The 13,347-nt window shown below is 41.1% G+C and overlaps 1 protein-coding gene across 1 annotated transcript in view; it reads right to left on the bottom strand.

The window, feature by feature from the left end:
- Window positions 1–13,347, bottom strand: part of PHLDB2 (pleckstrin homology like domain family B member 2) — a 453,671-nt gene that overhangs the window by 300,251 nt on the left and 140,073 nt on the right. Inside the window, exon 4 of the mRNA XM_078657711.1 lies at window positions 6,852–7,016. Within this exon, the coding sequence (XP_078513837.1) occupies window positions 6,852–7,016 (165 nt within the window). The remainder of the gene's footprint in view (window positions 1–6,851; window positions 7,017–13,347) is intronic.

Below are 13,347 nucleotides of genomic sequence, written 5' to 3'. Positions count from 1 at the left end.
GATAACACACGCAACCTTGTGATTCGAGTCATCCCAGGAAGATGCGGATTCACATACCTAACCTCTAATGAGGGAGAAACGGTACCAATAGCATACAAATCACATTTGTACACAGAAGCTGAAAAAACATTCAGCATTAAAGAAAACATTGTTCATGCGGTTCAACAAGCTGTAGCAAAAGAAAGAGACCAAGCTGATGGCAGACGGATTACTGTTAGAACAGCAGAATCAGCCTTTGAGGCATTAACAAGCCCATGTAATTTACCTACTGTGGCACTAAATCCAAAATGGATACAATGGGAAACCTCTCTTGCTACAGACAAAGTGAAATACTATTTTGACCCGGAAATGAAAAAATTAAAAAATCTAGAATATGAAAGAGAATATCCTCTGCCAATCGACATTCTGCCCATACGACAGTACGCCTGTGTAATATATACAGACGGACATGCACAACCCTCAGTTTGGGGAAAACATGCCTATAACACCACTTGCGAGATTGTAAAAAAGGTGTGGCGCGGAGGTAAATTGAGACCTCTGTTAGCGAAAACACACTCAGTGGAAAATAATTCAGAACAACAAACTGAAATAATAGCATTGAAAATGGCGCTAGATAATGCGAATCACGAATTCCCGACACTAATAGTGAGCGATTCATATTACTGCGTCAAATCATTCAATAACGACTTGCAGAAATGGGTTCAAAACGGTTACAAAGATGACACAGGTGCCACAATAAAGCAAAAATCGCTTTGGGAACAAGTAGTTCTCTCGCAGAAAGAACTACCAAAGACTCACGTGATACATTCACTGAGTCATGAACGTGATGGCGTTCACGTTTCAGGTAATTCATTGGCTGAGACAGCCACAGCGGAAGCAATTAAATCGGCTTCCGTAGCTACAAAAAAGCGTTCGGAAAAATACATTGACGGGGAAACAATGCTGGCGGTGAAAACGTCATCAAAAGGCGACTGCTCAGCACTACCCATCAACTATCCACTCAATTATACATACATAATCGATGCAAACTCCGTTCCTTTTGCTCAAATCCCTGGAGTGGGGGATAGAGTAATTCCAAACACGAACAGGAGAGTCTTGTTAATAGCAGACGCACATATGGGTGAAGGTCTTAGACACCTTAAGCTTGAGGATTCTCTTGAAGAATCACAATCAATATACTGGTGGCCAGGAATGAGCCTGCAACATCACAGTTTTGCGAAAAACTGGCCAGACTGCAACAGAGATCGCAGTGGCGAACGAGACGGTGTATTGCCATGGCATTTCGCGTAAGATAGGATTAGGCTATCGACATAAAATACCCAGTATGAATAATGCGTCATATTAACATATAGAGACTATCTTTACTTAAAATGTAGACCCCAGCTTTCGGCTGACGTCTGAACTGTTATATAAAGATTTGCGAGTCTATAGTGGCATATACGCAATGGGCATGCTACATTCTGACCAGGGTCCTGCTTTTAGCTCTCGAGTTTATAAGGAGGCCATGACCAGCATGGGCATTGCATTGCGGGACTCTTATCACTTCCTTCCTGAGGGAAACGGGATGGTGTAAAGAAAAAACCAAGGCATAGAGCAATCTATAACGGCAAAGGTATTAGGTTCGGGGGCTGGGTGGGTCAAACATTTAATAAGTGTCCAACGTAGTCTTAATAATCTGCCAAGAAATTCTCTAAAAGGTCTCAGTCCGTACGAACTATTGTTCGGAACTAGAATGCTAATCCAGGACCTCGATAGTCAAACTTCAGTGGTGAAAGAAAAATGCTTTGATATCAAAGATCGTTTGGCTATTTTACAGGACTTAAACGAAAAAAGAAAAGACCTGAGCAACATAAAGTTGAAACAACAGCCAACAACCACTGAAGAGAAACCACCTGTCCCAGCAAGGCCTGTCTGGATTCCAAAGATTGGGGATCTGGTCAGAGAGAAAATCTCGGTGAAGAAGGAATTTGGGCCTTCTTACAGAAAAGCAGTACCTGTCTTAGCTATCAACGGAACAAGATCAGTTGTACTACCGCCCCTTGCTGGTAAAAAGGAGCACCGAGTTGTATCCATCGACCTGGTTAAACTACAATCATGTGGCCAATAATAAGTAGTAGGCCAAGTGGACTCCTAAGAAGTAGCAGAACACCAAAGTTTGCTACAAACTCAGAGGTTCAAACTGAGAGACTAATCACATTTGATAAACCTGCAGTAAATCAACAAGGACTATGCAACAAAGCCATGGAACTTAAACCTCTTGAAACCCAAATCGCAATAATGCATCAAGAAACACCAGTCTACAATGACGTAGCCACAGACTATGCTAATGAAACAAAGAGAATTCCAAAAGCAAAAAGAAATCCAGAAGCAATTGAAACAATTGACAGAACTGCATCAGGCTACTTCATCAACTTCGATGACTTTTCTGAGGATCCAAGCGAACCTGAGGAACAGCCGACAACATCAAAGACTTTTAAAGACAAAGCAAAATAACTCTTTCATCAACTACAAGAAACCTATCTGATTTCTCCATGGATTGAATTTTGGGTGGCACAAGGTGTATTTGTCCTCATACTTTGGCTCATCATGGTACTATGCTTGGGACATTTCATTGAGGGAAAATATGTTATAATGGACACAGCAAGTCAGAATATCAACTTGGTCCTGAAGCCACACAAGTCTTCACACATCGAGAAAAGAGAACTTTCTTCAGTAAACTACACTACATGGCTATGACTGTACCACCTCTCGATGTCAGTCCATTTTCTATAAGTTTTAAAGTTATAGTTTTTCTTATGTTGACCGGGATGAGTATTGCATCTGGGTCTGTCTGTAAGAGACTTGTGTCATCCGCTAGGAGTTGAGCTGCTAGTCTAGCTGCCTCCCTTTCTTCTTCGTTGTCTGACATTTTACTGACAGGAAGATTTTTGTTGCAGATCAAGTTTCAAGGAAACAAAGATTAGGTGCACAATATTTTGGAACACTGTATCCTTCAATGTTGAATAAACCAAAAACCATACATAGGAGTCTCCTCCTACTAAGTTTGGCGGATTTTAACCTTTGACCCACTCCAGACGTCTTTGGAGTATTTACGGGAGAAAGGGTCTGTGTGAAAAAGCACGACTGAGTTACTCTAATGTCTTGCGTTAGATTTATCGCCTTACCAAACGTTGGGCGCCAAGTAGTATGTTTATCTAGGGACCTGTATCGATACTCCTATTTCTGACCCTTGTCCGGTTATAAATCACTAATATCCCTACAACGGCACAGAAACCTGTTTCATAAATTAGTCATAGCGCATGCTGTCACATTAAGCAAGCACTATTCCTCCAGCCCCCTAGAAAGCACACCGAGTTCTTAAACAAATCCAAGCCTCGAGCAACCTGGGAAATCCCCGCCTGCTATGTTTTGATTTAGTCCGAGAACTCCTGTAAAGCACTGCAAGAACGATCAGTTCTTAGTGACATCTTTATTGACGTCTTATGTCCATCCTTACGTCAAACCCAGCACCTCTCAGGTATAAATATACCAACGTTGCCATAAGCAAAGACACGGTGGTGATGAACCTGGAGCAGCGACTACTTGCCGGAGAGCCCAGCTGATGCGAGAGCCCACGGACGCTGCCCCTCCCCTTTTGACGCGCTGAGGAAGACGCTGTCTTTTCTCTTGCCGAGAAATCCAGCCTCCAGCGTTTCCAGCCCACCTTCGCGGGTGACTGGGATACCGAGTCCTGAGAAAGAGATACCAGCCCTCCAAACTTCTAAATCCCAGGTACTGAACTGACTAAACCCTTACAGAGAATTCTTAAGTCAGATTCTTGGCAAAATAAACTTAATTTAAACTGCTACTTACTTGCTCCTTCCCACGTATTAGGCTTAGGTCAGGTACACCGGGGTAGGCGTAATTAGAAGCACCAGTTGAGTACGATTAGTCAATGTATATATGTATGTATCTATTTTATCCATTTTAAAGTATCATATGGCTAAGAAACCATATCCATGCTTTTACAGTATTATTTCATAATCCTGCTTTTACTATATGCATTTTACTTAACTCTAAGTATTGCAATTGTAGCGATTCATTTCTCTTGTATGAGAAAAGAGACTGATCAATAAATAACACCTTTTATTGAAAACGCCCGTCTCTTCTTTTCTCTACAATCTGGTGAAACTAAGTATGCACGTATTGACTGAGTAAAATAGCTGTCTTTTGTTTTCACACGACTCTAGAGATATACTCTTAAATCAGGGAGAGCAAAGTTGTCATGTTCTATTGTTGTCAGAAACTAAATCCCTTCTTGTCTATCCAGGGAGGTTAAACTCCTCCTTGCCTATTCGAGAAAGTTTCTAGTGAACTCTGAGCTAGCTGGCACACAAAACTTAAGTCTGATATAGTCAGTAGAAGACCTAGTTAACCTCTGTCCTACGTCTATACTATTGAAGATATTATTCCAATGCGCAGAGCCTATTGGGAATATAGGAACTACACTACAATTTCAGACAGCTTGCTTGCATATCTTGGAACTATGCCAAGTGGTCTGTTCAAGATTTCTATGTGTGCATGAAGTCCAGATCTTAAATTAACTCAAACTGGAAGGTGTGTCATGCTATAAAATGTTCACAGGAACAGCAAGGTACTTACCCAATCTACTTTGCAAGTCAGGCACATGCATGGTTTGTGTTCAGAATTGTTTTCAAAATTTTTTAAGCATCCTTCTATTAGTGGTAAAAGCAACAACTCATGCGTTGGATGCATAGCAACATTTTTAAAATTTTGCACTTCTTCTCTTAAAACTTATAATAAATAAGTTGGGCATCTGAGTAATGTCCTTGTGAAAGTAGTTGTAAGGATCATGTGAGTTGTGGACAAAAGACAAAAGAAGAATAAATAATAATATTGTTTTGAAAGCTTTATTGAATTTATAACATCTTTGTATTGAATAAATGTGCTTGTGAAAAAACACACCCCTTGTGCTCATATATGCCAATTGTGTTTTTATCGTTTTTTGTGCTTTAGAGAATAATTTTTTAGATGGGAAGCCAAGATGAAGTTGCCGGATAATGAAGACGGCCACAATCTAATGAGGAAAAGCTTTAGCCGAGAGATAATAATCAATGAGTTAGAAACATTACATCCCGCATACAGTGGCCTAGGAAGGTTCTCATTGACTTTAAAGCAAAAAAAGGAAACTGGGTTCCCAGGTTTCCAATCCCTCAACTGATTCCACTCTTAAACCTCCTGGCATAATCCACACAGTCCAGTCACCATCTATGTGCCAGGAGGCGGAGGCAATATATTTTTTACGTTACTAATTATGAGAGTGATTCCCATATCTATTACCAGTAAAAGTGTCTTCTTCTTGTGTACCAAGGTGATGAAGTAGCAGAAATGAAGATGTTATCCAGGAGTCTCTGAAATGTATGCTATATAGTTAGATTACCATAACAATTATAACGGGGATGCAAACTAGCTGGAGAGGGGCATTGCAATAACACTTTAACCGCATGCGTGCGGTCGATATTCTGCTCCTGCGCTGAGAATCTGTAAAGCCCTTTATTCATGACGAGCTGGGCTCGTCATGAGCGTGCGAGGAGGCTACCTCATGACGAGCCCAGCTCGTCATGAGCGTCGAAGGGGTTAATAGATATTGTAAAATGAAAATAAAATGGGTAACAAGTGCTTTATGAATGCAAACCTTTCCTCCCCCTTTATCCCTCCGCTATCCTTCTCACTCCAAATAACTGACTAATATCCACCACTGAAATTACTTCATATTTCACCATATTAATTCACCACTAATCCTTTATGGTCTTCCTGAATAGCGTGCGTCAACACCCCATCAGGGGTAACAAGCGCTATATAAATACAAACCTTTTTCCTCCTCTATCCTTCTGCTATCATTCCAAATCCAAATAACTGACTAACCTATCCACCACTTAAAATGTACTTGCATGTTTCACTATACTAATTCAACACTAATCCTCTATGGGTCCCGAAGTAGCCTGATACTCGCCGAAAAAGAGATTTGACGCCTCGTCAGGGGTAGTAAGCGCTATATAAATGCAATTACAATATAATAGAATACAATAAGGCGAAGAGACAATATACAACGAAGAAGACATTGCCATGTGAACAGGATGTCTCTTGCTTTGCAGACCTTGTGACTCTCTTAAATTGGTATTCCATGGCGTAGGTAGCTCAGGCATGTTCCATCGACCACAAAGTTGACTAGCTTTTGACTTACTGTGATCTACAAAGCCACACACCAAAAAGGATGAAACCCCTTATTTTCTAACGTGATAGAATGTCCCAGTACATTCACTGAAGTTATTTATTTGATCTATCATTTTTTCACTCGCAACACTGTTTGAGATCAGATGCCCATCCAATAAAAAGGGGTCTCTCATTGGCCTTTCACTTGACCATGCTCCCACAAAAAAACAATTAGCTTACCTCGTGGACAACCATTCAACATACAAGGCTGTGGGGTGAAGAAACATGAACACTGCTGCAATATAACAAACAGTGTCAATATCCATAATGGCTTAAAGCACATTTAGTGCCTGATTTAGAGTTTGACAGATGGGTACTGTGCCACAGACATGACGGCTATTCCACCCACCTTATTACAAGCCCATTAGGATGCAATGTATTGTTGCTTGTTTCCAATGGAGAAGCTTTAAAACTTCAATTCAAGATGTACTTGAGTTCCTGCTCTATGCACACATCAATTTGATTTTTAAATGATTGCCCCATGTATTAGTACACAATCATGATCATTATTTCTTAGAAAAACTAAGGTTTTGTATAGAAATCCAAATGAATGCACATTTATTTTTGGAGTACTGTACCTCTCTTGAAGATTCTTCCATCTGGTTATTTAAATCTTTTATCTTTTGTTCCAGTTCCTCAAGGTTATTTATTCTCAAAATTCGCTCTTCTTCCAGTTGTGTCAATTCTTCCTCCACACAAGCAAGTTCTTCTCCACTTTGATCATCAGTTGTGCCTTCTATGGCCTGAAAAAGGAAGTAATTGCACACAGTTATCTTGTTAAATTACTCTATCATTGTTCTTATTTCTCGCACATTTGTGAAATAGACAAGAGCTAAACAAGAAGGCAAATGTGAGAATTAATTTTAGAAGTATTTTTGGATAGGGGAGAATTTACTCAATTGTGTGGGCCATTGCTAACTTTCATACAAGCACAGACGGGTTAAGTATTTCTATGTAGGAGGACAAAATAGCCTGGAGGCAACAAGGGTGTATAGAAATGACTCCTTTGTGGTTCCATTGGTGAGATGTATGCTGTTCTGAGGTCACAAGTAACTGTTAAGATACCACATTGTGTCAAACAAGCACTGTCAATGCCAATCAATCTTGCTTACCTTTACATACAAGCAAGAGCGGTTGGCATTGCTCATACTTGATTATAGTAGTCTTCAATGTCTTTAATGTCTGTCAAGACTGATGTAGCTTACACATTTCTGCTGCAGTTTTTCTAGTGACTACTGAGTGCCACTGAAGTGGAGCAAACTGGTGTTGTTTAAACGTGGGTCTGTTTTCTTGGATACAATGCTGCGCTTGTACCAGGGTGAAATGACAAATCTACCAACAGCCAAACCAAAATGCTCCTGTGGGCGGGTCAATTACAGAAAGGGAATAAAGCCACAAACAAGAGTAAGGCAACGGAAAATGACACAAAAGCCATCCATTCTTAAGCAATGATTGGCTATCTGGGGTTATATATACAAAGCTGTCGCTGATAGACAGCTGAGCTCTCTGTGCCAGCACTGCAAAAACATCTTCATTTTCAGAAGACCAATCTGGTATGGTGAACATTTTACAGTGCTTTTGCTGTAGTTGCGATGACTGAAATGCCAACAGAGACCACACAGATATGGCTTCAGCCCTGTGGGGGGAAAAGGTTCCTGTTCCTTCCAAAATTAGAAACAATATTAAAGAAGTGTAGGCTAGAGGTCAGCAATTTGTCAGACTTCATTTGTGCTACTTTGTTTTCTCATTTTTTACTTCATTTCTATTTACATTTTTACCAAACACTAAACGGGTTGATTTCAGGCAAGGCAAATAGGATAAGGACCACCTCAAAAGACTGTTACACAGTAATAAAGCATGTGTCTTAATATACTATGAAAATGGCAATAACTGCACCACAAGATATCCAACCCAAGCCTTGAATGTTCACTCAATGAATTTCAAAGTGATCTCCCTGGTAGATATTTTGATTACTATTATCTAGATAGGTCAATGATGCCCATGACTATATGGCTTACATAGATCCACTATAGAGACCGGATTTCATTCAAAATAAAGCCTAGGCAGACCGAAGGAGCTGGACCAAATACATTTGTGCCCTGCAGGAGCAATGCCAGAGATATACTCAGATTTGTCAATACAAAAGGAAGAGCATAGAGCTATCAGTGAGGGTTAAGAGAACTACAAAACACATGACATTCTGGGGTTTATTTAGAGTCAGCCAAGTAGGACAGGGCATGTAGAAGGGGTTCAGGTGGTAAATCTGGGTTGCAAGATTGGCAACACAATGGGGATGTGATGGTGTTCAAGGGCAGAGAGGAAGAAGGGTTAGGAGGGAAGCAGAGACAGAAGAGGGCAGAATAAGGGAGACAAAGGGGATAAGGGAGAGGGAAAGGAAGGAAGATGGAATCATAGGATTTGAGACAGTCCTTTGGGACCCCAAGAGCCTCTTTAGTTTGATTGGCCTAGCAGGGGCAAAGTGATGCACATAGGCAAAGGAGGTTATTACAGCGATGTGGATGCCGGAAGAGGCGAAAAGGTTCAGGGGTACCAAAATAAAAGAAGATTGATACAATGTGTTATTTCTAACAATGGCAATGAAGCTAAGCTGGCTTGTTTTACAAGGATGCTGGTGACAGAAGCAATGCAGTGTATGAGTGAAGCAGTAGCAATAGACACGAAGGCAACATATGCTGGGAAAATCGGGATTTTTTTTTTAAACTGGAAAAGAGAGGAAGAAAGAGTAGAAGAGAACAATATGAAGGGAAGAGATCAGGGCAGAGGCAGGAGTAGTGGGCCAAAGGAGAGCAGAAAAAAGTGGGCAACTGACGTCTCTGATGGAGAGGAATTTGTCAATGATGAATTGTTTAAAACTTTGATGTGTTCCCGGAAGGGTGGCTTTGACCCTGAATGGTGGAGCCAGCACAGGTGGGGGAAAGTTTAGTTCATAGCATTGGGATGTGAAGGTCTCTTGTGAAGGGGAAACATCCTTTACAACAAAACTTTTTCCACGCAGTACCTTTACAATGCAGGAATTACAACACAAGTCGTTACAACGACTTGTGCTGGAGGACGCTTTAGGAAAGGGAATAGTTTAATTTACTATCCAAAACCTTCCCTACTATCCACGGGGACTGGAGTTGGAATAGTAAATTAAACTATTCACTATCCAGCGCCCCCCAACGCAAGTCGTTGTAACGACTTGCGTTGTAAAACCTGCGTTGTAAAGGCATGCGTGGAAAAAGCATGCGTTGTAACGACATACATCCCTTGTGAAGTAACTTGGCAAAATGGGACGGTTAAGAAGAGAAAGAAGTAACCTACTAAGGAAAAATATATTAGGACAATACGCCGGAGAGCAGTTTGAGAGGGGACTGGTAGCAATTTAAAGGAATACTGAGCTTAATGGATAGATTCTGTGCTGCTGACTTTTGAAAGGAGGACGAGTCAGGGGGTTCAGTTTTGTTAGTGAGACTTTCGAATTAAGTCAGTAATGCTTTGTGCATAATTACTCTTAGCACAGATCTGTCTCATTAAATAGACCTTATCTACACTTAAAATAGAATCTGTCATGATGGTACCGCCTCTCCGGATGTACGCACAAAGGCACACTATTTTAAAAGCAACATTTAAAAGTAGAGCAGAAACTGAACTCCAGCTTTGTTGTTCTTTGGGGTCTATGTTTAGGAAACTGGGTCTGGGATAACGTCCCAGAATGTGTCAGGGAAGGAAAACACATGCGTGAGCACTTACGGTGTATTTTCTGCCTTTGCTTCAATAACAATTGTGATGACAGCTGTTTTCAATTTCAAAGACAACTTGTGTAATTTCATGGATTTCAGGGTGGTGTGGCATCCCTTTCGGGACAGCGTATATATATCGGCGATAACATTATACCGATTTAGGGAAGGTTTATGATTTTAGACAGAATTAGGCAACACATTTACGCATTTCAGAGTAATAAACTAACATCATCACGGTGCTGGCCTCCCTAAAATTCAGAAAGACTAAGGCATGGCCTGATTTACAGGACTGTACACCTAATGCAGACGGATCCTTGTATAGCAAGGAAAGGCTGAACTCAGAATTACAATGGATAGGGATGTCAGTTAATTTTGTTGATACACACATGCTTCGTTGCATCACTTGTGACCTCTTTCTTTTCTGTCGTCGGTCTTATAAAGAAAGTTTGATCCCTTCAAGTTCAAAGATTTCATGGTAAAGCAAATGTTTTCAAATCGTGAACTGTTGTGAATAGAGCTCCTAACCCCGATTGTATAAAATATTGTCTGGCTCAATAAAACATATATTTATTGTCACAGTGATGTAACAAGCGCCCAGTCTAGAGTGGCTGGACTGGCGGCGTTAATTCCATGAAAGGCCTCCAGGAAAAGTACACATACTGCGTGTAGCATGCTGCAATGTATCCCCATGCAAGTTATGGATAAAAAAATGTGGATGAGCCCTGTACTTAGTCTCCAAAGCTTTGGGGGACACTGGCAATGGCCACAATTCGTGGTGGAATTTAAGCAATCATCAACCGACATTGGTGAATAACCGACATTGATGAATACCCGACACTGGGGAATAACAGACAATGGTGAATTTTTTGTCAAACAATACTCTATCACATGGAGCAGAACACTTTTGGTAGATAACATCTAGTGTGCTGACAGATAACCCTATACATGGAGGATTTTCAACTGCCTTCCAGGAGGCGTTTTTAAATTCGCCAACGTGGTAAATGGAAAATCTGCTGTCCAAACTTATAATCAGGCTACTCTTTTTTTCATAGTTTTTAACGAGAGATAAAAAACCTTTTTTTAATACAACTCCCTCATGTTGAATCTTTTTATTTCCTGGACTGCTCTAACACTGCTGGCCAATGGGTCGTCAGTGCATAGTCTCATGACCTATGTGACTGTTTTCCTGTGTGTCCTTTGAATATCATACTGACCTTGTATTTACACAATGCAGTCAATTCAATTCAATTAGCGTATTTCAGGTTTCAATGAACCCATAAAACATGCATAGCCATAAACAACAACATACATAACACATTATGAGCATACAAGTTATAACATTAAAAAAAGTACGATTATAGAAAACAAAGCTGCCATAGTATATTGATCTAATTACATAAAGTGCAAGTGCAAAGGCAGTATCATCAACGCATTGATCTGTTCAGAGCACTCGCGATTTTCTAAAAATCCAAATGTATAAAACAGAGAAGATCAATGGCTAGGATGAGATAGCTGCTAAAATCGTATAAGACATTACATGGTAGTAAGTGGTTGCAATGGCCTGACGGTCGTCTTCTTATTAGCCAGACTGCATAGAGATACCTACTCACGGCAAATACAATACGCCCATCTATATTTGTTCTTAATATCCTCGAGGCTGTTAGATAGCTTGTGAGCCCTAGGTTGTTGTTACAAAAGGGCCAAAGTCATTTCCTAGGAGGGTGTTTGTACTGGGGGCAGACAAACAATAGATCTTCAACATCTTCGTGAGGTGCTCCGCACCTGCCGCAAGAGGAAAGATCTGCCAGATGGTTGTTCCAGCTTTTGGTATAACGCCCAATCTGGAGGATACCCAACTTAAATTTAATGAATACGGTCATAGCAAGACCTGGTCTTACGTCTTCAAGGTAAGGCTCAAATGCTGGGTTAGGTTTCAGCTGGAGAAAAGCTGGCATCAGCGATCCCAATCTGCCATCACAATGGTACTGTTCCATTACATATGACCAATATGCTGCTTTTACAGTTGATTTTGCATTGGTGGTACTGACAGACGGAGCAGTCCAAAGTAGGCTCATGCCTAGCACTAGAAAGGTCTTCTTTAAATGAGATAGCCGTTTGATAGATTGGGAATTAGAAATGTTCATGACCTCAGGTAATTAATTACGATATGGTTACAACTCTGGAGTACGCCACAGGCGCATCCAAAAAAGCAAAGGTTGTAGGTCTGCCATTTGACTTATCCACTTGAGACCAGTTTCAAGAACTAGAGGAATAATAGGGGTACTCTGCTGTAAGTTGAACAGAGATCTGAGGAACAGGTTTTCTTTGGTGGTCACCTATTTTTCCCCTCAAATTCCCAGATTTCTGCCCCATACAGAGCCGCACTCTGGATCTTTGCACAATATATTTCAATGACTGGTGAACCATATCCTGGTGTCGTGCTCTTATATCTTTTAAGCACAGCATGTGCTCCGTGCAAAAGAGAAGCACTTGCTTTGCCCATATGTGATGCCCAGGTACTGGATTTGCCTACTGAAATACCAAAATAGTTACATTTATCCTCGCTCTGTAGGGGGATCCCTTCTATGCTGAAACCACCTCAATGGGATCTGTGGGGGTTGAAGCACATATACTTTTTTAGGTCTCGTCCTTTTCCATTGCGAAGCAATGGGAAATGGGGGAGAATTCATGTGCTCCATCGGATAGTCAAACCACCACTTTTTTCCGTGGCGTTTTCTTCGAGTGCACTACAGGCACGCACATTTGGCCCATACACTTTCATGGCCATCTGTTCCTGTTCCTAATGGCCCTCCCCCAGCACAGAGCGCGCATCGCGGCCGCACAGCACATCAAAGGGCTTCGCCCAGCGTGTGCTCTGCGGCTTCTCGGCTTCTCCTCCCCTAACTTCCTTGCATTTCTCCTCCCCCTCCCCAGCCAGCTTCCCCCAGGCCAGAAAAGTACATTGTCATCACACTGTTTGTTTCATTCAGTTCGTTACCTCCTTTATGCTGTCTATACATAAAACAAACGTATTTGCTACTTTTTACCAGTCTTGGTAAAGCCAACAGGTCCAGCATAAAAGCATTTGTGAATGCAGCTAAATGATTTGCCTACATGGGCTACCAGCTGCGATACAACGGAAGCACAGTGAATCACACATGCTTTCATCCATCCCCAGAGCACTCTGATCTTTAATTGGCAATCGGTAGCAACATGTAAAACCTGTAAAGATTTACAGAATACTATGATTGGACATTAGGGCCGAGAACATACCCTATTTATTAATTGCACGGCACTTTTAATTAAATTACGAGTTATCCTCTAATCAAAC

This window comes from Lissotriton helveticus, chromosome 8 (assembly GCF_964261635.1).
Source record: "Lissotriton helveticus chromosome 8, aLisHel1.1, whole genome shotgun sequence".
NCBI classification, from domain to species: domain Eukaryota; kingdom Metazoa; phylum Chordata; class Amphibia; order Caudata; family Salamandridae; genus Lissotriton; species Lissotriton helveticus.
The sequence above is the reverse complement of the archived record's forward strand: the minus strand, read 5'-3'. Positions and strand labels throughout refer to the sequence as shown.